This window comes from Entelurus aequoreus, linkage group LG02 (assembly GCF_033978785.1).
Source record: "Entelurus aequoreus isolate RoL-2023_Sb linkage group LG02, RoL_Eaeq_v1.1, whole genome shotgun sequence".
NCBI lineage: Eukaryota > Metazoa > Chordata > Actinopteri > Syngnathiformes > Syngnathidae > Entelurus > Entelurus aequoreus.
The window spans coordinates 13,870,870-13,898,131 of NC_084732.1; the positions used below are offsets into that span (position 1 = coordinate 13,870,870).

A 27,262-nucleotide genomic window follows, 5' to 3' on the forward strand; every position below is an offset into this window, starting at 1 on the left:
ATTAATGACATATTTTATAACACATGTATGTATTCATGTATTTAAAATACGATTATAATGAATTAATGACACATTTAAGTAATTATTTAAAGATGTATTTAATCTATTTATTTGATTTGTCCCATTAGGCCCTTTATAATAGTATACTAAAGTACAAAACTATTTTAAAAAATATTAATCAACTTATTGTAAATGTCTAATAGTGTACAACAGGTGGCGCTATGGCATAAAAACGCAGTAATATTAATGTTGTCAACCAGTGAACCGGAAGTATCAAAAAAGTGGTACAACTATTTCCGGGTTACAACGTGAAGGCGCCAGTCGATTTTGGTAAAAAGTTCAAAGACAAAAGAGTATTTTTCAAAGAGTAAAGTGTTTTTCTTAACGTCCGAGGTGAAATGGTGAAGTTATCCGCGGAGTTAATCGAGCAGGCTGCTCAGTACACCAACCCGGTGAGAGACAGAGAGCTGGATCTACGAGGTAACGTAAGCACGACGTGCGTGAGCTTCTTCTGCTAACAAGGACTCGTAAACTTCACTTCTTACACGCCGCCGCTCTTATATGTCAACTTCACTTGTTTTACGCTCACACAATGTGTTTGTATGGTTGCTCAATCAAATATGCAGTGTGAATTTCTTAAAAAGTCTTAAAATAATTAGCCGCCGTTTTGCCGAATCTAGCTAGCTTGTAAGTTAGCATAGCTTGCTGATTTTGGATATTCACTTATTTCATCCATATATTTACTACCGCTTGTCCCACTAGGGACTGCTTTAATGTAGGCATTATTTCCAGGGACCGGCCTTCCACGTGTGGCGGGTAAATAAATACATGTATAGAAAAATAAGGGCATGAAAAATGAATACATGAAAAAACTCACCATAACGTTGAATTAGTGGCAGCCCCTTGGCCTTTTGCCTTTGCAATTAAGCTCTCCTTAGACTTTTGTTTTGTACTCATTTTTGATAGTAGTAAGCTTTTTTTTGCTTTAGTGTCTTTAAAATTACTTAAATGTGTCATTAATTAATACTAGAGCTGTCCGATAATATCGAACATTATCGGTATCGGTTTTTTACTGAAATTAAAAATAAAACAAATTCAATTAAATCAACATAAAAAACACAAGATACACTTACAATTAGTACACTAACCCACAAAACCTCCCTCCCCCATTTACTACACTCATTCACACAAAAGGGTTGTTTCTTTGTTATTAATATTCTAGTTCCTACATTATATATAATAATGGATTAGATTTTATATCGCACTTTTCTATTATTATTATATCAATATATATCAATACAGTCTGCAAGGGATACAGTCCGTAAGCACACATGATTGTGCGTGCTGCTGGTCCACTAATAGTACTAACCTTTAACAGTTAATTTTACTCATTTTTATCAATTACTAGTTTCTATGTAACTGTTTATATTGTTTTACTTTATTTTTTATTCAAGAGAATGTCTTATTATATTTTATAATTTTATAATTTTTTTAAAAAAGGACCAAATTAGGCACAATAATGTGTTAATTCCACGCCTGTATATCTCGGTATCGGTTCATATCGGTATCGGCAATTAAGAGTTTGAACAATATCAAAATATCAGATATCGGCAAAAAGCCATTATCGGACATCCCTAATTAATATGACTTAATTAAATCAATAGTTGATAAAATCTTGAAATAAATCGGTAGAAATAATATAAATCACTTAAATTATGAAATAATTGATTAAAATAATGAAATCCAAAATCGATTAAATATTTTAATCACATTTTACATTAAATAAATTAAGGACACGTTTATGTCGTTATTTAGAAATATCTAATTTGGCCTTTCATTGGGCCCTTCATAGACAAGGGCCTTAAATACTTAACATTTCTAATGAATTAATTACATCATGAAATGAATAATTAAATTGAAAAATTAAATAAATCAATAATAGACTTAGACTTAAACTTAGACAAACTTTATTGATCCACAGTAGATCAGTTACAAAGACTGGCTTACACACATGTTGGTGTGCTATGGCTATGAGTTTTTTTCCCCTTTGCCTCAGTCTGCAGGGGCCCAGGTTTAGACTGAAAATATTGTTTAACGTGGACCCCGACTTAAACAAGTTGAAAAATGTATTCGGGTGTTACCATTTAGTTGTCAATTGTACGGAATATGTACTGTACTGTGCAATCTACTAATAAAAGTTTCAATCAATCAAAATGATGGGTTATAGGTGATGCATCCATACTTGCCAACCTTGAGACCTCCGAATTCGGGAGATGGGGGCAGGGGGGTGTATATATTTTCAAGTATTTCTTATATATATATATAAATAATCCGTTCATGAATGAGTATATCCGTTCGGCCACCGTGTTCAATGGAGAAGTCTGATCTACAAAATGTGCAGGCAGCATACCCCTTCCCCTTCGAGCTGTCCTGGATGAACTGAAATTATTTTTTCAAATCATTTTGGAACTTGCAAGCGTACTTCTTCTTCTTACTCGTCGTCGCCATGTCTCTTCTTCGTTCTTCTGCTTTGTCTCTGTTATGTTTTTGGACATTACTACCTGCCGTAGTTTTGAAGCAATGCAAGATGGGAATCCGGATGTTGTGTGTCAGTGTATTAACGTGCCGGCTGGAATAAACACACGCTGAGAAATAGCTCCGTGCCTGCCTACTTTATGGGTTATAGATAAACCTATGGATAACGGAGACATATATAATCGTCTCCTTTTCAAGTGAGAGAGGACGCTAAAGGCAGTGCCTTTAAGGCACGCCCCCAATATTGTTGTCCGAGTGGAAATCGGGAGAAATTCGTGAGAATGGTTGCCCCGGGAGATTTTCGGGAGGGGCACTGAAATTCGGGAGTCTCCCGGGAAAATCGGGAGGGTTGGCAAGTATGGATACATCACATACGAGGACAAGAGCATGGATATATGATAAAGCTAGAAATACTTGCCATTAGCTCCAATAGATTTATGTGGATTTCTATTTCCATGCTAAAAGTTATGTATTCATATTTTGTGCAATATGTCATATGTAGTGTTGCGTTTGACCAGATGTTCCTCCAAGTGGGATGTAAAACGCTGGTCAGTCCCAAGTTACTTAGATGACACATAAACTGATCTCGAATATACACCAATCACAGAATAGGTATTTTCTAATTTTATTGTCAAATATTTGAGAATAGAGACCAGCCTCGAACAACACACCCAAATGCGTAGCCCAAGTTGATCTGGCATTCCACAGGCCAAAAGCAACTCTTTTCACACAAAGAAAGCCCGCCTTTCCCCTCCCCCCAACACTGATAAGAAGAGAGACTTGGGGGTTGTGTTCACATTCCTGATGGTTTACGACCCTATCTAACCAGGCAATCTGAAGACAAAGAGAAACTAGTATACAGAGTAAAATTAAGGAAAGAAATGAGCTGATTCAAACATGATTATGAATAAAGAAATAGCTCTTAAACATATGCATTATCTACAATCCCCCTTCAGATCTTATCCAAAAGATCTCTCCTACGAGAGCAACACCTCTAAAGCACGCCCCACATTAAAGTAGGTGCTGTAGTTTTTTTTTTTTCTTTGAGCAAGCTAGCAATAAAACAACAGCATATTTACATGGATGACAGATGGAGGGAGTCCACGTCAATGTTGTCATGGTCAGGGAAGGAAATCAACAATTCTCGAAAGTCTCCATTTTGCTTGACCCCCTTCAAAGACATAACGAGCCCAGAAACAGGGTGGGGTTGACCTTCTACAGCTCTAACAATGATGCGGGTGCATAGAGACTTAGCACAAGGGGCGATAAAGCAACCGCAAGAGGCTATAATGGCCAAGAAAACTCCAATGGAGACCAGGACAGACTTAATTAGGTCAGTCCACCTGCCAAATGTGCTTTGGAGCCAATCTTTAAAGGGGTCAGAGACCCCTGAAACTTCAGTAAGTTCCTTAGACAGGGCCTGGAGGCCCTCTAAGGCCCTCTGAACTGAGCCATCTGGTGCAGTGTTGTTAGGAATGAAGGTACAGCATTGGTCACCAAACATTGCACACACGCCTTCTTCCTTGGCTAGGATGCGGTCAAGGGCTATGCGGTTCTGGATGGCCATGAGAGAGGTCGGGGCAAGTTGTTCAGCAAGTCCCTCAACGGCGTCACGAGTCAGGTTGGTCAGTCTCAACAGATTATAAAAAACATAGTTAATGCGTTCAACATTTTTAGTAGCAGTCACAGGGAAAATAGCACCAATGATAGGAAGGTTCTCGAAACCTGCACAGGATTCACACCACAATTTGTGTTGTGAGGGGACCCCTCTTGGTTGTCCAATTGCATCAAAGTAAACACCATCAGGGTTTCTCATCAGATCAAAGGAGCCCTTTACACTCCTTCGAGATAAAACATGGCGGCGTCGGCGAGAAGTTAGAGAGGCCGCTGAGACAGGAGTTACAAGGGGAGTTAATTTGGTACCCACTAGGGTGAGTGGGGTCACCAGTCTAACCATAGCACAAAGCCCTACGGATGACTTTGGGATTCTAATGTACAATCTGTGCTCCCCACAATACCAGAATAAGTCAGCTCGTGCCCAAGGGCCTATCCTTGAGCCATCTATCAGTGTGGTGCACCAGGAAGGGTTAATATCACCCAATTTGTTGGGGGACGAAGAGGGTCCTTTGAATTGAAAACACGTGTAATTCAGCTTTTGGGCCACAAATGGAAGAAGTCGGGTGGAATTGTCAACAGGAGGGTACACACTAGCCAACAAATCGCACCCTGGTGGCGTGGGTTCAGAGAACAAGGAAATAAGACAGTTTGAGCCATTTATGTCAGTCAACTTAAAAGGGGCGGGGTAAGTGTGGGGAAAAGGACGTCCAGCGGAACAAGCAACACAGTCACCCAGGTTTTGGCTCTTAGCCATGCTAGTCATCCACCTGAGCCATAGGTTGCCTGCACCTGCTCCTAAGGTCAAAGCTACCAGGTCTTCAGTGGTGATGTCATTAGTATACACAGATGTGAGAGCTTTTGTAACGTCACCGAGGTGGAGTGGCACTTTAGGTGCTACAGAGGGGGCAAAGGTAGTTAATGCCCTCTCAAGGATATTAATTTTAATAATCCCTTTAGGGTCCGTACCAGCCTGTTCAACCCCCAAAACAACATAAAAGGGACTTGGCACAACACCCATTCCGATAATTGTAAGTGCAAGGGGATTCTGGGAACGATCAAAATTCCTCTGAAAGGTCATCCCTCTCTGAATAACTTGTAATAGTAGAGGTAGGCGGTAATGGTAAAAAGAGGGCCCTGTGTAGTGGGTTACACTCGTCCATGAGGGGCACCACCCACTAGAGTATGTTGTCTGCTTCCGACACCAATGATTCAGTTTTATGTCGTCACAAAGATAGAGGTTACTACTACGGTACAAACTATTTTTCCCCCCGCATTTAATCACACTGCACAGGTCAAAAAAATAAGTCTTGCTGTCCCCCCTAACCCAGTCTATTTCAAGTCCGCCGTATGTTCTAAGACACTTGTCAGTCACTGTCGTCGGGAAGGAAGGACTGAGGCACAAGAACAGTAGAACAAGCCTAAACACCAATCCGTCAGGAAATACTTCTGGGCGTAACATCCTTGTTTTTCGACTATCAAAATCAGAGTAATTCAGGTAACGAAACGGGGATAAACATCAAACTTTTCACTTAATATAACGACACAGATAGTTATGCTGAAAACAAGCAAGAGAAATTGGATAACTTCGAGTATAAAGGCTGGTCTCAAATAAGGATATACAATATAGAAGTTAAAAAGAGTAATATAGGTAGAAAATCTCTCTCTCAGCGTCGTCTTCTGGGCTGTAGGATTATGTGTGTGTAATTAAAGCCTCGCTCTTCTATGACCTAGAGGGGGAGAGGTTACTAGCACGATCACCCCTTATGTGTGTTACTTCGTTAACACACCCACTAAAAATGAGTCGTTTTCTGCTCCCGTTCTTCTTCAGCTGCCTCAGGCTCAAAAGGCGCTGCTAGGGGGTCGAGTGGGGCAGATGATGTGGCTATGTCAGCAATGACATCCGCTGGTGATCTATCAGGTTCTTCAGCAGGAGTGCAGAGGGAGAGGTGGTACCAGGTGTCCCCTTTACCAGCTAGTCGAAGGGCGTGAGACGTCCGTTCCACGACCTTGAAGGGACCAGTCCACCTGGGCTCCGTCCACTTGCGTTTGATGACTTTGAGCTTGACCCACTCTACGGGAGGGAGGGTCCCTGGAGGAGTGGATTGTTGTCCACGAATCTGTGCAGAGAAATTATTACACAAATTCTGAATTTGTTCAAAGTACCATTTTGGTTTTACGCTGATTCTTCCTTCCAGGGAGGCAGCTGGTCCTGGGAAGGGCTGACCTGAATGCAGTTCATAGGGTGAAAAACCAGTTTTGTTCATGGACATTCGGATGGTCATTAAAGCCAATGGTAACGCGTCAACCCACTTCAATTTGGTCTGTGCACAGATTTTTGCCAATTTTGTCTTGATGTTTTGGTTCATTCTCTCGACCTTACCTTGGGACTGAGGATGGTACACCGAACCAAACCTGTGTTCTAGTCCGAGAGCCTTTTCGACCAAGGCTAGGTGAGTATTTTTGAAATGGGTGCCGTTGTCTGACCTAATCTTTTTGGGGAAACCATGTCGGGGAATTAGGTCATTAACAAGCCATTTAATTACTGATTTTGCATCCTCTTTTGAGGTTGGAGTTGCTTCCGGCCATCCACTGTAATTGTCAACGCAAGTTAGCAAGTACCTTTTCCCTTGTACCGGATTGATCATGTCAGTGTAATCGATCGTCCATTCTTCACCATTTTGTGCCGGAATGGGGAAAGTCCCCATTTCTGGTTTCAGTGTTGGTCTGGGGTTAAAGTCCTGGCAGATATCGCAGTATCTGACGTGGTTGTCCACAATGTTCTCCAAATAGGGGTGCCACCATAGTGACAAGTTCGCTTTTGTTTGCTTTGCCCCCACATGTCCGGGACCGTGGGCCCATCGGAGCATTTTTTGTCTAATTCCTGGGGGCCAGGCCAGGTGACCATTTGGCCCTCGCCAAAGACCTGTCGGGTCTTGTCTAGCGCCTCTTCTCAGCCACAAAGTTTTCTCTTGTGGTGAGGCCTGCTCCTGATGTTTTCTGATTTCATTATCAGACAGGGCAGGTAGGAGTTCTGTCTGGCAGGCAGTGGCAGTCATGATAATTCCAGTCTTGTCATAGCCAGCAGTTTGCTTAGCTACGGAGTCAGCAAAGTTGTTACCATCAGTTACTGTCCCTTTTTCCTTACTGTGTCCCTTGCACTTGACAATAGCTATCCTTTTAGGTAGGAGCAGCGCTGTTTCCAGTGCTTCCATTTCTGTCTTGTATTTAATCGGATGTCCTTCAGCAGTCAGGAAGCCATTTCTCTTCCATTTAGGAAGGTCAATGACAGCTGACATGAAGGCATAAGCCGAGTCTGTAAAGATAGTCACTTCGTAGTCTTTTCCTTGCTTTAGGGCTTCTGTCAAAGCCACAAGTTCAGCTCTTTGTGCCGACAGCTGTTCGTCAAGTGTCTGGGTGGCCAAGGTCTCCCATTCTCCTGAGCTGGACTGCTGTACCACTGACCAAGCTGCCTGCAATCCCTTTAGAGGATGTCTGAAACAACAGCCGTCCGTGAACAGCCAGTGGGAGCCTGGGATGGGTGTGGTCAACAGGTCTGGTCTTATCTTTTCAGTCAAAGCAACTCTCTCCTCACAGTGATGTAGTTCTCCACTATTTATGTTATCAGCCATGTTGATTCCTTCGTGTGTAAAAGTTATGTGAGGTTGTTGCAAAATTTTCATGAGTCTGCGTTGTTTGAGTGGCGTCATGGTAAACAAATGTGATGATACATATGCAATGACAGTGTGGTTTGTCAGTACTGTAAGTGGGTGTCCCATGACAATGTGTGCCGTTTTGTCAATCAGTTTTGCCAAAGTGGAAGCATGTTGCGAGCATGTGTGATGTCGAAGTTCAGATAGGTCAAGCAGAATGCTGGTGTAGGTTAAAACGCAACGCGTTCCCCCTATACCTCCCCCTTCAGGTTTCTGAAAAAGGACAGCGTTAGCAGTACCTTCACTCTCAGAAACATCTAAGTAGAAGGGTAGTTTGTAGTCTGGTACTGCAAGGGCAGAAGCAGAAGACAAATGTTGCTTGAGGTCAATGAAAGCTTGTTCGGCCTCAACCGTCCACTGGAGGGCAGCATTTGAGTTGCGGACTCCAGCAGTGCGGAGGAGGGCACGAAGAGGAGCTGTTTTCAAGGAAAAACAAGGAATGTAGGAGCGGCTGAAACCAGCCAATCCAAGGAAGGACTGTAATTGTTTGACAGAAGAAGGTTTAGGATGACATAGGATAGACTGGCGATGGTCAGGGGACAGGGAGACCCCCGTTGAGGAGATCTCCCGCCCCATGAAATGAACAAGGGAACGGGCAACCTGCAATTTCTTACGAGAGACCTTGTATCCTGTTGAGGCCAGACGCTGAAGAACAGCTAGGGTGGCCGCCAGGCATGAGGTAGGAGAAGAAGCAGCGATGAGTATGTCATCTACATACTGGACAACAAATGTGTCGTCAAAAAGCTCCACTGAGGCCAGATCGTCTCGTAATTGCTGGTTGAAAAGGCCAGGCGACAGTTTCCAACCTTGTGGGAGGCGGGAGTACTGCAGCTTTTGACCTTGAAAGGTGAAAGCAAAGACATGTTTGATGCATTCAGCGATAGGGATGCAAAAGAAAGCATTCGCTAGGTCAATGACAGAGAAATAACAGTGTGCAGTGGTCAGATGGGTGAGTGCTGTGTAAGGGTTAGGAACAGGTATGGGAGGGGTCACTGTGACGTCATTAACGGCCCTAAGATCGTGTACCATCCGGTACACAGAGGTGCCAGTTTTTGGAACAGGCAAAATAGGTGTGTTCCATTTAGAGTTGGAGGGTTCCAATACTCCAGATTGTTTAAGGCCTGAGATGGTATCTGTAATGCCATCTATGGCTTGTTGTTTTTGTGGGTATTGTCTGACATGTACCACACTACTGGTGTCAATTTTGACAGAGACAGGGGACGCATTGACAGCAAGACCAACATCTGTGGGACCTTGAGACCAAACGGTCAGTGGGAGGGTGTTTAACATGTCAGCAGCTTCAGGATGGTCTGTTCGTTCTTGCCCATGCTCTCGAGCGACCTGAAGATGTTGTAGAACCCCGAGGTCAGCAGTCTGAGAGCAGGAGATACGAAACATATCAACTGAGTCAGAATGTTGTAAGTGTGGTATTTGGGTGTCTACCCAATCAGTGGCAGATACTCCCTGTTTTGTCATTGGACCCAAGTCCTTGGCTTGGTAGGCGGGACAAAGAGCAAGAGAACAATGTGGGACTGCCGTAGCGTCCATTTTATACCATTTTTTCTGTTGAGGAGTGAAATCGACATGGGCGGACACACCCTGAGCTCCAGCATAGATGTGAGTGTAGGCCAAAGGCCACTCTTTCCCTGCTATGGTGTCAAAACCTTCTTGGTAACTTTCATCAGATTGGCGATCATAATATAAGGTGACATGTGGCGGATCAGGTGGTGGTACATACGGACGCAGCTCGGTCAGCCAGGGCTTCCACTGATAGAAGAGCAGGAGCAGCCCTTGTCCTTCACTTGTTTCCGGGAGGAGGCGTGTCCAGTAGATGTCCGCCATTTGTGGTACCTCAGGTTGAGGCATGAGCACAAACATGGAGGAGCCTTTATAGTGGTGTCGCAGCTTGGTGATAGTGCCGTCAGGTAACACCAGGAAGGTTCCTTCTGTGCGATATTGGATGTCAGGGTACAGTTTGTAAAGCAGATCATTACCGAGCAGGCAAGGTGTGTGATGATCAACCACGAAGGGATGCTTTAGCGAGTGTCCAGCAATCTGAACCGGAAGTGGTTTGGTGACAGGTAACATCCTTGTGACCCCAGCAAAGCCTTCAACCTTTAAAAAGGAAGCACACAGTTTCTTTGGAACTACTGCATTCAAAAGTGAATGTGTAGCGCCAGTGTCAATCATGAACTGATAACATTGTCCATTGACAACTATGTCCAGCAGGGGGCCTGTCTGTATTTCCTGCTGTGGCTCCTGCTGTGGGCAGCTTCAGAAGACCCCCCCTTGGTCCACGTCGTCACCCAGGAAGTAGGCGGAGGCGCCAGGCGCTAAGGCGGACCTGGGGGCGTGGTATTGTTGCTGTTGTTGTGGCTGCTGTTGGGAGGAGCTCTGCTGTGGGTGCCCTCTGCCACGACCTCGTGTTCGTCTGCCGGCACGACGGAACCATTCCTGTTCGGAAATACTCGGACAGTCTCGGCTCCAGTGACCAGGCTGGTCACAGTTGAAACAGTTTCTTCCCCGGATTGACTTTGAAACGCCGCGTCCACCACCTGAGCCTGAGGGTCTGGTTTCAAGTTTATTGAGGATTCTTTCCTCCATCTTTTGTAGTTCAAAAGCAAGTTCACCCGTTGCCGAATACACTTTAGCAGATTTGTGACCTTTAGGGTCTTTAGACATTTTTGCTACATCAATTTGTAAATTAAGGAGTTGTTTCCTTACTGCTCTGTCCTCAGCCTTATCATTTTCACCTTGCTTAGTCCAATTCTGCATGTGGTGGATAAGGTGCCTCTCCCAGGTAGCACCGTCAGCTCCTGGTATATCAGGATTAGCATCCATCCTTTTTTTCACCACAGTTGGCATTGCGTCAAGTACGGCTCGTCTAAAAAACTGTCGGTGTTCCCCTTCTTTACTGGGGTGCACACCTGTAGCACGTGACCATTGCTCTTTAGCTTGACTTATGAATACATAAGGTGACTCACCATCTTTCCACTGATAAGTGGGTGTGGCATTTTGACACGGAAGAGGAAAGAGACTGCGCATAGCAGTAGCTATGTCGTGAATGTATGGTGTTATTGGCAGGGTCTGAGGTTCAGCCATTAATCCTGCTTGTTGTTCCATGTTTTGGCCATCTTGCGTGGAAACACAACGATACAAAATGCCCCTAAAGTCTCCTACTGAGAGTGTGTATCCTGCTGTTAGTTTGTCTAACGTATTAAGCCAAAGACTCCCACCTTCAGACACAGGTGGGAGTTTGTCAACGATGGCCTGTATGTCTGCAACAGCAAAAGGCTTATATTGGAATCTGCCGCTATTATCAGGAAAAAGTGGATATGCGTTTCCCTCCAGCTTTTTTTTTAAGCGTGTGTTGTATGCATGTGGTTCATGTGGGTGTTGGTCAATGTAGCCTTCCATTGAGCCATTAACAGTTACAGGAGACCACAAAGTCTGGCTCTGTTGTGTGTTGTATGCATGTGGTTCATGTGGGTGTTGGTCAATGTAGCCTTCCATTGAGCCATTAACAGTTACAGGAGACCACAAAGTCTGGCTCTGTTGTGTGTTGTTCGAGAATGTCTGATGTGCACGTGAGAGACTGTCATCTACTGGGGGAGGGCATTTGTTTATGGCAACAAAATGGTCTGGCGTGTAAAGTGAGGAGTTCTGCATTGACTCATGCATTATCTGCTGTCTAGTAAGATTAGGCATATTCGGGAGGTTTTCCGCTGGGTGGCTGTTATTTTGGGGCTTAGGCACCAGAGGTGATTTACACTCAGGAGACAGCATTAGTTTTGGAGGAGGGTTCAATCTTAGAGAGGCTGTGTGAGCACCGCCCTCATTTGTCACAGGAGTAGGGGGTGGACCAGAGAGCTTTGTTTCTGTTTCGACCACCAGGGCTCCTCCTGTGACTGTCAAAAGTGGGTATAAAGACGCCTCCGGCTTTACGTCATAGGGCGGTGGCTTAGTCAAAGTCTGGGCGGGTCGTTTGAATTGTCTTGCGCATGCGCGACAGGCGAAAGACCAGTCAATCCATTTTTTCATGTTTATCTCAATTGTTTTCATTTCTTTAGCAGCTTTTCTTTTTTCCATGTAACTCCCGCTTACTCGAATTCCCTCTAGCTTCCTTTTCTCATTCGTCAAACGCTTATATTCTCGAGCACATAAGTTCTGTAAGCCTTCTTTTAACCCGTTAGGTTCCTCGCCCTGTGCTCGAGTCATCTCCTTAACTACTTTACTTCGTTCCTTTTTGTCTCTCCCCGCGGACTCCATTGTTACCAAAAGCACATTCAATTGATCATTGAACGATAACCATTCATCACATTTTCCCCAGCCGTCATCACATTCTTGTCTGTCACACTCCTTGGCCATTTTCACCAGCGCACACACACACACAAGCACGTGTAAGCACTCACGCACACACAAGCAAGTGCCTACAGCCCTACGCACACACACACACACACACACGTAAGCACTCTCTCTGCGTTTCACTTTACCATAAAACTTCCAGTTACTTTTTTATTTTATTTTTTATTTTACCTGACGTTTGAGTTCACAACTTTTCGAGTATTGTAAACTCCCTCTTAACCCTTTCAAGGAACTTTCTCTTTTTTTCTTTTTAAACTCTACTTACTAATTTTATTGTCGACAACCGTCCATTCAATTGATCATTACACAGTAATGATTCATCACATTCCTCCCCGACCGCCATCACATTCCTGTCTGTCACACTCAGTGGCCATTGTGTCTATTTTTTTCAGAAGGGCCTCGAACCCCTGAAGGCCTTTAACCCACAAACCATACGGCGGCCTTTAACCCCGTAATTTTTCGTACAATACGCAGCTAGAGCCTCTAACTCTAACCCGTGCAATTTATCGTGCAATATGCAGGCCTCTAACCTCCATATCATACGAGGGCCTTTAACCCGTTACTCTTTTAGGCGGCGACCAACTACCCAGGGTGAGCCACACCCAACTATTAGTTCACTCGTCAATGAAACTGCCCGTCACGGTAATCGAGACACAATGGCGTGAGTTGACCACCTATTTACAATTTTAATGCAATGGCAGGCTCGGCAAAAATGCAATCAATCTATCAAAATCACCATTCTGTGTCTGCGGTACAAAGCAGTGTTTAACTTACAGACTTCTGGGCAGACTCCTAATGCAGATTTTATCTAAAAAGAAAGGTTCTGCTTACCTTGAATTATGTTTTGGCCATGTGAGTCTGTCCAGAAGATTGCAAGAGAAGGTCCAATTGTCAGCGTGTCATCCCGGACGAAGCCCCCAAATTGTTGCGTTTGACCAGATGTTCCTCCAAGTGGGATGTAAAACGCTGGTCAGTCCCAAGTTACTTAGATGACACATAAACTGATCTCGAATATACACCAATCACAGAATAGGTATTTTCTAATTTTATTGTCAAATATTTGAGAATAGAGACCAGCCTCGAACAACACACCCAAATGCGTAGCCCAAGTTGATCTGGCATTCCACAGGCCAAAAGCAACTCTTTTCACACAAAGAAAGCCCGCCTTTCCCCTCCCCCCAACACTGATAAGAAGAGAGACTTGGGGGTTGTGTTCACATTCCTGATGGTTTACGACCCTATCTAACCAGGCAATCTGAAGACAAAGAGAAACTAGTATACAGAGTAAAATTAAGGAAAGAAATGAGCTGATTCAAACATGATTATGAATAAAGAAATAGCTCTTAAACATATGCATTATCTACAGTAGATACACTAATGTTAGCTTTTTTTGCTCCAATTTTCCATGCATAAATACACTATATTGCCAACAGTATTTGGTCAAATACCTTTACTCACATATGAACTTGAAGTGCTATCCCATGGAATTGTCCAAAATGTTTTTGTATCCTGGAGCATTCAAAGTTCCTTTCACTGGAACTAACGGGCCAAGCCCAAATCCTGAAAAACAACCCCACACCATAATTCCTCCTCCACCAAATTTCACACTCTGCACAATGCAGTCCAAAATGTAGCGTTCTCCTGGCAACCTCCAAACCCAGACTGGTCCATCACAATGCCAGATGGAAAAGCTTGATTCATCAGTTAAAGTTAAAGTACCAATAGGTGTGGTGAAATTTGTCCTCTGCATTTGACCCATCCCCTTGTTCACCCCCTGGGAGGTGAGGGGAGCAGTGGGCAGCAGCGGTGCCGCGCCCGGGAATCATTTTTGGTGATTTAACCCCCAATTCTAACCCTTGATGCTGAGTGCCAAGTAGGGTCCCATTTTTATAGTCTTTGTTATGACTCGGCCGGGGTTTGAACTCACAACCTACCGATCTCAGGGCGGACACTCTAACCACTAGGCCACTGAGTAGGTCCAGAGAACTGAGTAGGTCCAGTCCAGAGAATGCGTCTCCACTGCTCTAGAGTCCAGTGGCGACGTGCTTTACACCACTGTATCCGACGCTTTGCATTGGACTTGGTGATGTATGGCTTAGACACTGCTGCGCGGCCATGGAAACCCATTCCATGAAGCTCTCTGCATACTGCACGTGGGCTAATTGGAAGGTCACATGAAGTTTGGATCACTGTAGCAACTGACCGTGCAGAAAGTCTTTGCACTATGCGCTTCAGCATCCGCTGACCCCTCTCTGTCAGTTTACGTGGTCTACCACTTTGGTGGCTGAGTTGCTGTTGTTCCCAAACTCTTCACTTTTATCATAATAAAGTTGACTTTGGAATATTTAGGAGCGAGGAAATTTCACGACTGGATTTGTTGCACAGGTGGCATCCTGTGACAGTTCCACGCTGGAAATCACTGAGAGCGGCCCATTCTTTCACAAATGTTTGTAGAAACAATCTCCATGCCTAAATGCTTGATTTTATATACCGGGCCTCGTGATTAGGACACCTGATTCTCATCATTTGGATGGGTGGACAAATACTTTTGGCAATATAAAGTACATCTGTTATTGCTAACTACTTGTGTAATAGGAGTGTGTGCAATAATACCAGCACTTTAACTTACTAGGCCAAAAAAAAGTGTATTTTCTTCCTTCAGCACAATTATTATATGCAACAATTTAGCACTTCTCCATCTTTAACTACAATGGTCACTTTGTTCCTGATCTTGCGGACTGCAGATTGAACCTAGCTTTTGACTACAATTTGGCACCGTTACGTTTTTATGATTATTAATTTGCATTGTCCCATGTAAGAAAGATGTAACAAATATAGCAGATGGCGACTTCCTATCAGGAGTTTTATAATCTATGAACAAGCTAATTGGTGTGTCTTGCGGCACTGACAAAAGTTAAATGAGGTAAAATGCGGTTGTTTATCAATTATTTAATGTCTCTGTGCGGCCCAGTAGCAAATGCGTCACGGACCAGTACCGGTGGTTGGGTACCACTGCCTTATGGGCTGAAGCTCCACAACATATTTTTCTGTTGTTTTTACCCTGGTTTGTTTTACAACCCAGTATTTTCATTGTTGTGTTACTACTAATTCATTCACAACTGTGATGGAATGTGTTCTCATTTATGAAAGTGTATGTGAACAGAAAATTGTCTTGTTTTTTGTTTTTGTTTTCTAAAAAACTTGTCTTTAATTTTGCTTACATGCGTGTTTGGTGTGCTGTAGGTTATAAAATCCCAGTTCTGGAAAATCTGGGCGCCACTCTGGACCAGTTTGACACGGTGGACTTCTCAGACAATGAGGTGCGGAAATTGGACGGCTTCCCTCTTCTCAAAAGACTAAAAACGCTGCTAATGAACAACAACAGGATCTGGTGAGTTTATTCACACTTACGGTGAAAGAGTCACTGAGTAACGTGATGCCACCTTGTTGAGACACGTTACAAACAACTAGGGCTGCAACGAACAACTAATTTGATAATCGATTAATATGTCGATTATTACTTTGATTAATCGATTAATAGTCGGATAAAAGAGCAGTTTTTCCCACACATTCATTTATTTGTGGCGGCCCGCCACGAAATAATTACGTCCGCCACAAATAAAAAAATAAAAAATGTATTTTTTTTTTTTTTTTTTGTCCTGTCCAGCTTCTCAGGCAAATCATATAGTTGATGTAGATGCCCATATCGGCTGTTCAGATTTACTTTACAAAAGAGAAGTGTAGGATACTTCTCTTGTTGCCTTATTTGTATTTGACCACTACTGTTTTCTGTTTATTTGTTACTGACTGTGGCAGGACACCTCTGCCTCTGTTTCACTTTATGTTGCTGGTAAATAATATGGTTGTAGTAGTAGGCTAAAGTTAAATTTTTTTAGTATGCACTAATTAAAGGGGCAGAGCTTTAAGAGACATTTTAGCTTTTATATTTTATAAGATATATTTTTTGTAAGAACCACAATTAATAAATATATTTCAGTGAATAACTTATTGTTCAAATCTGTATATAAATATGTACATAAAGTGTTGTAATTATATTGTAAAATGGATGGATGGACGTTTAAAACAAAACTGTTATTAATTAGTAAGTATACATTTTTTGAGCCTTTATAGAGAAAATCATATCATTGTAATACATTATGCAAATTACTCGATGATGTCATGGTGACCACGCCCATAGCCACGCCCCCACCGCCACAGGTATCTTGGCAGTTTATGGGAAACACTGAAGAGACCAACTACATTTCTATCCTTTCCAGTATTTTATTGAAAAAAAACTGCATACTGGCACCATACTTATTTTGATTGTTGTTTCTCAGCTGTTTGTAAATGTTGCAGTTTATAAATGAAGGTTTATAAATTTAAAAAAAGTAGCTTCTACGCATGCGCATAGTATAGATCCAACGAATCGATGACTAAATTAATCGCCAACTATTTTTATGATCGATTTTAATCGATTTAATCGATTAGTTGTTGCAGCCCTACAAACAACGTCGCCATACTGGGATCATGTGATCATTGATATATTGCTACTTGTACAAAAACATTCAATTACAAACACGTATTTCGTTATTAAACCATTTCAATGGATCAGTGAAAAAACGAAACAGATTTTTCTCGTAGGAAACGATAAAAATCCAATCCTAACAGTTAAATGAGACCATAAGTCAGTGGTGTCAAAATCAAGGCCAGATGATGCTACATATCAGAATGAGAATCAGAAGTACTTTATTAATCCCCGAGGTGAAATTTAAAATTTTCAGCACAATCCCATTCAAGATCAGACAAACATTACAGGGAGACAGAACAGGATCACTGACGGGTCTGCCAACTTCCGACGCCCCTTAACAAAAAAGGTGAGATACAGGTAAACAATAGGGGGGGTGAGAGAAAAAAAATCGGTCTAAGCCTGGGTCCCTGGAGAGGGGGTCCAGACTGAGGCCAAGGGAAAAAAACAACTCATAGCCATAGCACACATCCCTCTTACATGTGTGTAAGAGGGAAACATCAAAGAACATAAAGGACATTAAAAGAGCAGAGCTGGTGCAACCACCAACTTCTACATACAGCTATGAATAAATAGTAAAGAATACAAATACACTATGGTGGCCTCTGCGGTGTTCCACGCCATCGTCTGCTGGGGTGGAGGGAGCATGGCCAGAGACAGGAGCAGACCCAACAAAGCAACCAAGAGAGCAACCATAACGACTCCACTCTCGGCCACCCACTAACTCGTAGCATCATCTACAAAGATACAAATAATTGCTATTGCGACATCCAGTGGACACATTTAGAACAGCAGTTTCTATCATTTTTAAAATTTCTGGTAAATTTTTATACTTAACAAACTCATCCCGCGGGCCGGGTAAAACCTGTTCGCGGGCCTGAACCGGCCCTTGGGCCGTACGTTTGACACCGCTGGTTTAGATAAAGGCCAATATTGTGTGTGATGGTGTGTAGTTAGTTATTGTTGTGGTGTGTGCAGTCGTATAGGAGAGAACTTGGAGCAGTGTCTTCCCAATCTCCGAGAGCTCATCCTGACCAACAACAGCATCCAGGAGCTGGTGAGTCTCAACAAGAATAAAAAGTAGAGATGTCCGATAATGGCTTTTTTGCTGATATTCTGATATTGTACAACTCTTAATTACCTATATCAACCGATACCGATATATACAGTCGTGGAATTAACACATTATTATGCCTAATTTTGTTGTGATCCCCCGCTGGATGCATTAAACAATGTAACAAGGTTTTCCAAAATAAATCAACTCAAGTTATGGAAAAAAATGCCACCATGGCACTGCCATATTTATTATTGAAGTCACAAAGTGCATAATTGTTTTTAACATGCCTCAAAACAGCAGCTTGGAATTTGGGACATGCTCTCCCTGAGAGAGCATGAGGGGGTTGAGGTGGGGGGTAAGGGGTAGCGGGGGGTGTATATTGTAGCGTCCCGGAAGAGTTAGTGCTGCAAGGGGTTCTGGGTATTTGTTCTGTTGTGTTTGTTGTGTTACGGTGCGGATGTTCTCCCGAAATGTGTTTGTCATTCTTGTTTGGTGTGGGTTCACAGTGTGGCGCATATTTGTAACAAGTGTTAAAGTTGTTTATACGGCAACCCTCAGTGTGACCTTTATGGCTGTTGACCAAATATGCATTGCATTCACTTGTGTGTGTGAAAAGCCGTAGATATTATGTGATTGGGCCGGCACGCAAAGGCAGTGCCTTTAAGGTTTATTGGCGCTCTGTACTTCTCCTTACGTCCGTGTACACAGCGGCGTTTTAAAAAGTCATACATTTTACTTTTTTTAAAACCGATACCGATAATTCTCGATATTACATTTTAAAGCATTTATCGGCCGATATTATCGGACATCTCTAATAAAAAGCAAAAGATGAATGAATGTGTTGATTGTTGTTGTGGTGCAGGGGGACTTGGAGCCGCTGACCACAGTGAAGACATTGTCTCTCCTCAGGTTAGGACCTCCTTAGTGGACCTCTTGAAGCTCCTGTCTACGCTGCTCACACTCCTTTTTGTTGTTGTTGCAGCTTGTTGAGGAACCCAGTGACAAACAAGAAGCACTACAGGCTCTACGTCATCAACAAAATGCCACAGATCCGAGTGCTCGACTTTCAGAAGGTCAAACTTAAAGTGAGTGCAAGGGGGGGGCGATCGTTTTGTCCGTGTCGCCATTATGGGCGGCCTTGTTCTCTGTCAAGAAGGACCAGATGGTCCCTCGTGTCCCCAGGCTTTTGGAACGATGGCGACTTTGTCTTTAACCGTGTGCTTGTGGTCGCAGGAACGCCAGGAGGCGGAGAAAATGTTCAAAGGCAAACGCGGTGCTCAGCTGGCAAAGGATATTGCCAAGCAAACCAAAACGTAAGACGAATGTTGGCGATGGGCGGCAGACCCCTCAGGATCACCGGCGGCCGCGTGGCGCCGGTGTTGATCGGGACTGCCGTCTGAGCCGTATCAGTGTATTTTAACTCAAGAAAAGATACTACACGGGTTCAAAGGTCAGAGAAGCTAACGCTTGTGCACGTGGTCTAACCTTGCTCGTTTCCCCCGCAGGTTCACGCCGGGCATGGCGTCACAGCTGGAGATGAAGAGGGCGGGGCCGTCGCAAGCTGACGTGGAAGCCATCAAGGTTTGAACGGACTTCACAGAATATTATACTAAAAGCAAACTGTATCACGATATAAGTGTTTATATCGGTCCGTATCGATAATTATTTATATTTTTTAGGACCGGGAGATAAATATTTTAAATGTAAACATTTTTGTTTAATATATAACCTTTCTCTGATTATAATCCCCTCAGTCATCGAGGCGGAAAGGAAATGTCAACACAAGCATGGAAAACACTCATATTACCTCAATTCTAAAATCACGTTGAACACTTAACAATAACCTATTTAAATGAAGGTGCAAAAATAAAGAATATGTAAGTAATGCGTAATAAAGTGTAACAAAATAGTGCGAATAGTGAAAATGTAAACATAGAGAGAAACCTGAGAAGAACTATTTTCTGCAGGTTTAGTGCCAGCAAGTGACTGCTGTGCTCTAAAGGGTGAGTGGGGCTAAGGTGCTGTGGTACTACCAGTCTTGGTGGGGACGAGCACCTTGCATCATTTACAAACCACATTAAACTGACTGTTATGTTATGTTATTTTCATTTATTATGCGCCCCCCAACCAACTGTTACATCAGCCCGGGGCGCAGCCCGAGTAGAGAAACAAACAAAAAAAAAATACAGACTGAAACACACAAAGGAATCTAAAATAAACATTTAAGACTCACAATGAACACATAAATCAAAAGTCATCTGCGGTAAAGAGGTGCGTTTTAAGCTGTGCTCTAAAAGAGTCCAGAGTGGTGGCGGACTTGATATTCAGAGGGAGCTTATTCCATAGCCTAGGTGCCATCACTGAGAAAGCACGGTCTCCTTTTGTCACTAGGTTTGACCGTGGGACCTTCAGGGTCATCTGGTTGTCAGATCTAAGGCAACGACCAAGCCTGGAGCTGGTAGGTAGGTCCAGGAGATCTTTGATGTAAGCTGGGGCGAGACCATTGAGCGCTTTGAATACATATGTGATGATCTTAAATTTCACTCCGCGCTTCACTGGGAGCCAGTGAAGGGAGGAGAGGATGGGAGAAATGTGTTCCCTCATTTTTGTGCCTATCACCAGCCTGGCAGCTGCATTTTGTACTAGCTGCATGCTATGGATGGTCTTGTCGGTGACCCCAGCATAGAGGGCATTGCAATAGTCCAGTCTGGAGAAGATGAGCATCAACACGACCCTCCGTAGGTTACTGGGGGAGAGGAAAGACTTGATCTTGGCTATTGTGCGCAGTTGGAAAAAACAGGATTTCACCACAGATTTCACTTGCTTGTCAAACTTGAGGTTTGGGTCGAATATGACCCCAAGGTTTTTGACATGGGGTTTTTCCAAGAGTGGCCAAACTTCCCAAAATCTTTCTGATCTGACTGACCGAGGTGGAGTTGCCGAACAGAAGAATTTCACTCTTGGTGTCACTGAGCTGCAGGAAGCTTTGTGGCATCCACTCTATGTCCCGCAAGCAGTCTTTCAAAAGGTCCAGCCCAGAGGGATCGTCTGTCTTGATTGGAAGATAGATTTGAGTATCGTCAGCGTAGCAGTGAAAGGAAATTTTATGGCGATGAATGACTTAGCTGAAGGGGAGCATGTAGATGGAGAACAGGATGGGACCCAGTATTGAGCCCTGAGGGATCCCACAGGTGAGGTTGGCACAGGGGGAGGAATGGTTGGCTATGTTCACAGAGAAGGTTCTGTTGTTGAGGTAGGACTATGGTCTGTTTAAAAAAATAAAAACATTTTTTTTAAACTGCCATACAGTAGAGGTGACTTGTTCTGTTTTATCCACAATTTCTTGGCTCTCTGCAGTTCTAACTCCATGCAAAGAATCAACCGCGAGACAACAAGATGGCACGACCAAACTTGATCATTTATACCAGGGGTGCTCACACTTTTTCTGCAGGCGAGCTACTTTTCAATTGATCAAGTCGCGGGGATCTACCTCATTCATATATATAATTTATATTTACTTATTTATGAAATATATGTTTTTGTTAACAAGTTAATGGTGTTTAATGATAATGCAAGCATGTTTAAGACATATAGTTAATATTTTTAATAAATTAAAGGTGTTTAATGATAATACAAGAATGTTTAACACATATAGTTAATATTGTTAACAAGTTAAAGGTGATTAAAGATACTGCAAGCATGTTTAACACATATAGTTAATATTGTTAACAAGTTAAAGGTGTTTAAAGATAATACAAGCATGTTTAACACATATAGTTAATATTGTTAACAAGTTAAAGGTGATTAAAGATAATGCAAGCATGTTTAACACATAGTTAATATTGTTAACAAGTCAAAGGTGTTTAAAGATAATACAAGCATGTTTAACACACATAGTTAATATTGTTAACAAGTTAAAGATGTTTAAAGATAATGCAAGCATGTTTAACACATATAGATTCCTTTCTTTCATGAAGACAAGAATATAAGTTGGTGTATTACCTGATTCTGACGACTTGCTTTGATAGGAATCAGACAGTGGTGCTGATAACATCCGCATTTTCAAATGGAGGAGAAAAAAAGTCCTCCTTTCTGTCCAATACCACATGAAAGTGGTTGGTTTTTGGCATCTTATTTGCCCAGCTTCCGTACTCCTTTGTATACAGTGCACACTTTACAAGAAATACATTTGCGGCAAACTCCGTAGCTTGCTAGCTTGTGCACGCCAGCTTTCTGAGACTCTTAGCACAGGCAGGATGAAGCAGAGCTTTTATTGTGAAGGCAGGAACTGTGCAGTCTGTCTTTGGAGTTTTGACGACAGGTACGGCGCCAGAGTCTGTTGAAATAAAAAGTGTTTCTCGCCTTCATCCTGTCGGTAATTTTTTCTTAATAGTGAGCCTGCAGCAGCCAGCGTCATCTCAGAGGACTCTCAGGTGCCGTGAATGTCAATCAAGTGACGAAAGTGACGTCATAGTGAAGATTTATGATCGCTCATTTTTAGGACAATTTTTTTAATGCCTGGCTGGCGATCGATTGACACACCCTCCGTGATCGACCGGTAGCTCGCGATCGACGTAATGAGCACCTCTGATTTATACTGTCACTCAATTGGCTGTCGGTGTTTCCACTCTCGCTGATCACTTCCTGCGTAGCTCGGCTGGAGTGCCTTTGATCATGCAACCACCCTTGCTTAGCAACTTCCGCTTTCTTTCGACAAAAAAAAGTTATCGAAAATATAATTTGACATAGATTACAATGTATAGCGATACATATTATGTTATAGCCTAGTCCTTTATTTCCCACAGACAGACTCAAACAATTAACAGCGATACACTAGGATTTAGTGTGTAGATATCAAAGTGACACCCTGCATCCTGTATCTTATCAGTATGCAGTGCAAAAAGGTTGGACAGTCATTTATAGTTTTTGTACTCGATATACATAGTATCGGTACGTCCGCTATTACAGTTGTCTAATTTTCGCTGTTAATTAGGTCTGGACGTGACCACGACTAATGATTATCCGTGAAGAGGAAATCATTATAATAGCTAAAACACGTTAATGACCTTGTTAAATAAATCTTTCAACATTACGGGATCCCTTCAGACATTAAATAACAGCCTTTAGTAGGGCTGGACATTTAATCACATTTTCTATTTCGATTTTTGCCTCACAATCATAAAAATATTTTAATCGGGAAAAACAATTAATGGTCTGCGCGACGTGCATGCACATTTTCTGACCTTGTCACGGTTTTAACGGCTGAGTGAGCTTATGAGTGAAAAGAGACCACGTATACCAGAAGTTTTGGCTCTTTGTGGTTGCTACTTTTTGACACAGCGCTAGTGTCCCTAATCAGTAATCGCTCAACTCGACAAAAAAAAACATGATTTAATTGTTAAGTTAACAGCAGACTGAGTCGCAGAATCCATAGTATATATCACATAAATTGCCATAAATGTGAATGAAATGCTGTCATTGAGAAGAGGAGCGCTAACAAAATAAAGGTTTCAAGAAAGTTCCTTACACATGCATCATGTACTTAAAAGGCTTACAAAATGATTATGTTTCAACTTAAAATACTGGTTAAAATTGTCAAAAGATGCATTGCACCAATGACTGAGGATTTTTGTATTTAATTGACAAACTTTTTATAAAATTGTATTCATGACACAAAAAGCATACAATCTATGTTGGTAAAATAAGTGAAGATGGAAAAACTAATTTTATTTTTTTCATGTTATTGTCATTTCAATTTATTTTTACTCTTGTTTTTTCTTAACTTGTTTATTCCGTACTAATTTATATCCGGTTCTTTTAAATTACATTTAAAGCTGAGTTTTAAATGTTAAAATAAGTATAAGAAATATACTTTGAAATGTTAAAATAAGTATAAGAAATATAAAAACAAGCTAATTGGTATACTACGAACATGTAAGAAGGAATACTACAGTCAATTATTAAACAAGAACAAAAACAACATGAGAGCAACATGGGGCATCCTAAATAGCATCATTAAAAATGGTGCCAAGAAAGATTACCCCCAGTACTTTCTAGATGGAAATACAAAAAATGACAATATAAACCAAATAGCTGAACGTTTCAATGATTATTTTGTTAATATCGGAAAAAATCTGGACCAAAGAATTCCAAATGCAGATGATGGGTCAGTTGAGGACTTGAGTGAGCTCATAGACAGAAATCCCAATTCCATGTTTCTTAAAAGCGTAACAAAAGAAGAAATAATCAAAATTGTAAAAAATTGTAAATCTAAGACCTCAACCGACTGTCATGGAATAGATATGGTAACGATAAAAAAGGTTATAGAAGACATTTCAGAACCTCTGACGTATATCAGCAACGTATCATTTCTAACCGGCAAATTCCCTTACAAAATGAAAATAGCAAAAGTCTTACCAATTTATAAGAATGGAGACGTACACCAGTTTACTAACTACAGACCAATTTCATTACTTCCACAATTCTCCAAAATCATGGAAAAATTATTCAATAGTCTATTAGATTTATTTATTAACAAAAGTGGGACGCTCGTGGAGAACCAATATGGATTTCGAGCAAATATCTCAACATCAATAGCATTAATCAAAATAACAGAGGAAATTACCAATGCAATAGATGGTAAACAATGTGCGGTCGCAGTATTCATGGACTTAACAAAAGCATTTGACACAATTAATCATGATATTTTAATACAAAAATTAGAACGATATGGCATCAGAGGTTTGGTCTTGAACTGGGTAAGAAGCTATCTAACCAAAAGGAAGCAATATGTGAAGATGGGTGAAAATATGTCAACACGGCTAGATATATCCTGTGGTGTACCGCAGGGATCAATATTGGGACCAAGATTGTTTAATCTTTATATAAACGACATTTGTAAAGTTACAAAGGACTTAAAGTTAGTTTTATTTGCAGACGATACAATTGCGTTTTGTTCAGGAGAGAACACACAGAAGATAATACAAATAATAACAGAAGAAATGAACAAATTAAAAAGATGGTTTGACAAAAACAGACTATCTTTGAATCTCAGTAAAACTAAAATAATGCTATTTGGTAATAGTAGAAAGCATCGTACACGAATACAAATAGACGGAGTAGACATCGAAAGGGTAAAAGAAACCAGATTTTTGGGAGTGTTAATAGATGATCAAATGAACTGGAAATCTCATATACAAAACATACAACATAAGGTGGCAAAAAACATTTCAATAATGAATAAAACAAAACACGTCCTGGGCCAAAAATCACTTCATATTCTCTACTGCTCGCTAGTGTTACCATATCTGAGTTATTGTGCAGAAATATAGGGAAATAACTACAAATGTGCGCTACATTCGCTAACCGTGTTACAAAAAAGATCAGTTAGAAAAATACATAATGTTGGATATAGAGAACATACAAACCCTTTATTTATTAAGTCAAAAATATTAAAGTTTGGTGATTTGGTAAAATTGCAAACAGCTAAAATGATGTACAAAGCAATATATAACCTGCTACCAAAGAATGTACAACATTTCTTCTTAACTAAAGAGGAGAAATATAACCTTAGAGGAAAAAATAATTTAAAACATTTATATGCACGTACAACACTTAAAACTTTTAGCATATCAGTATGTGGAATCAAATTATGGAATGGATTAAGTAAAGAAGTTAAAAATTGTACTGATATGATCCAGTTTAAGAGGTTGTTCAAAATAATAGTGCTTACAAAGTACAAAGAAGAAGAATTATGAGAAATACTTCTAACCTTATTAAAAATAAGATATTCTTCATCTCAGTATGTTAATAATGGCTGAATTAATTAATTACATATTATAAAACTGTGTATACTAATTCATAGATATTATTTTATTATATAAAAAGGTCAGTAAATGATTTTATATAATTGTAAACGCTTTGAAGTGGGAAAGGGGTAGGATTAAATAAGCTTTGCTTCTTCCTACTCCTTTTCGGGCATTATGTAAAATGAAATGATATGAAATTGTGTGACGTATCAAGATGTAGGTGTGTTCATGTTCGAAATAAACTAAAGAAAGAAAGAAAGAAAAGTTTTGCTGGTACAATAGTGACTCGTTTTTTCGAATGAATGAATAATGGTAATAATTGTGATATGATTATTTTTGCCATAAGCAGCCAGCCCTACTCTTTAGTCACCTTTACACGCTTTTAATTCAATATAGTAATGCTGTCTGAGCCTGAGCCAATCAGTGGCCCTGATGCTGAACAGTGCGCTCGGATTGGTTTGGTCACCTCTAGTGACCAATACGGCTGTACTATTTTTTTAATGCTTATAAATTAGGGGTGTCAAAAAAAACATTTTCGAATGCATCGTGATTAATTGTAACGATTATCAATAAAAAAATCGATTTAAAAAAACCAAAAAAAACATATTTATTTTTAATCTGTCCTGTCCAGCCACTTAGACAAATTATATTGTCTTATGTGTATTTGTCTTTATTAAATCGTTAGGTAGAGATTTATTAAACAAACCCAGTTTTCTTTTAAGAAATATAGACATTTTTACATTTATCACAGCTGTTTATATATTTTATGGATGAATATAGTTAATTATAGAACTGGCACCCAATGTTATCAAAAAGTATGGATTTTTAAACAAGAAACAATTCTGAATTGAATTGTTACCCCCAAGAATCGAATCGTGCAGTGCCCAAAGATCCAATAAGGACCAAAAAAATAGTAAAATATGCTTGAAATAAATGTTTTGTGTTGGAGCCACAATATTTGAAACGCGATATGGCGATGGACTGTTTTGCTACGTCAGCTATTTTAAATGAGAATATTTATTTCTGACCTCCCGGCAATCAGGAATGCAGCATACAGACTTTTCTTTCTTTTATTGCTACTACTTGGTATCAATTTTGGTCTACTGCATGACCGTTTGCTGAAGTGTAATGTGGCCACTTGTCCACTAGGTAGGTTAGCTCTAACCCACTTGTCTATTGGAACGCACACACAGTCCCAAACTGGTCAGCCCTCTTGACCCGTCTTTTGTTTGTCCTCTTCAGAACGCCATTGCTAACGCGTCCTCGCTGGCCGAGGTGGAGCGCTTGAAAGGAATGCTGCAGGCGGGTCAGATCCCAGGTCGGGACCTCCGACCAGGTTAGTCCTTGTCCACAACGACATGCCAAATAGGCATAATAGATTAGATCTGCTTGAGTAATTCTGAGCGTGAACTCGATGGGCACTTTTACCTGGGCGCAGGTGCTGCTGGCATGGAGGAGGAGGAAGAGGAGGCGGAAGGTGACGCACCCCCGATGGACGCTCAGGTGGGCGGGGCCTCTGTGGAGATGGAAGACATGGAAGAAGAGCCCCATGTTAACGGCTCGTAAAAGTCTTTCTGTTCATGTTTATTTGTGTTAAATGTGACTTTTTATTTTGTGAAATGACATTAAAGTTCTTCTTACTTTG

General features: G+C 41.4%; 1 protein-coding gene across 1 annotated transcript; it reads left to right on the forward strand.

Moving 5' to 3' along the window:
• Nucleotides 1-243: 243 nt before the first annotated feature.
• snrpa1 (small nuclear ribonucleoprotein polypeptide A') lies at nucleotides 244-27,262 on the forward strand. The gene is made up of 9 exons (XM_062066651.1): nucleotides 244-480; nucleotides 15,471-15,618; nucleotides 17,731-17,809; nucleotides 18,672-18,718; nucleotides 18,792-18,894; nucleotides 19,043-19,122; nucleotides 19,315-19,390; nucleotides 26,860-26,953; nucleotides 27,056-27,262. The coding sequence occupies exons 1-9, from the start codon at nucleotides 399-401 to the stop codon at nucleotides 27,181-27,183; spliced, it is 837 nt and encodes a 278-aa protein (XP_061922635.1). The 5' UTR covers nucleotides 244-398; the 3' UTR covers nucleotides 27,184-27,262.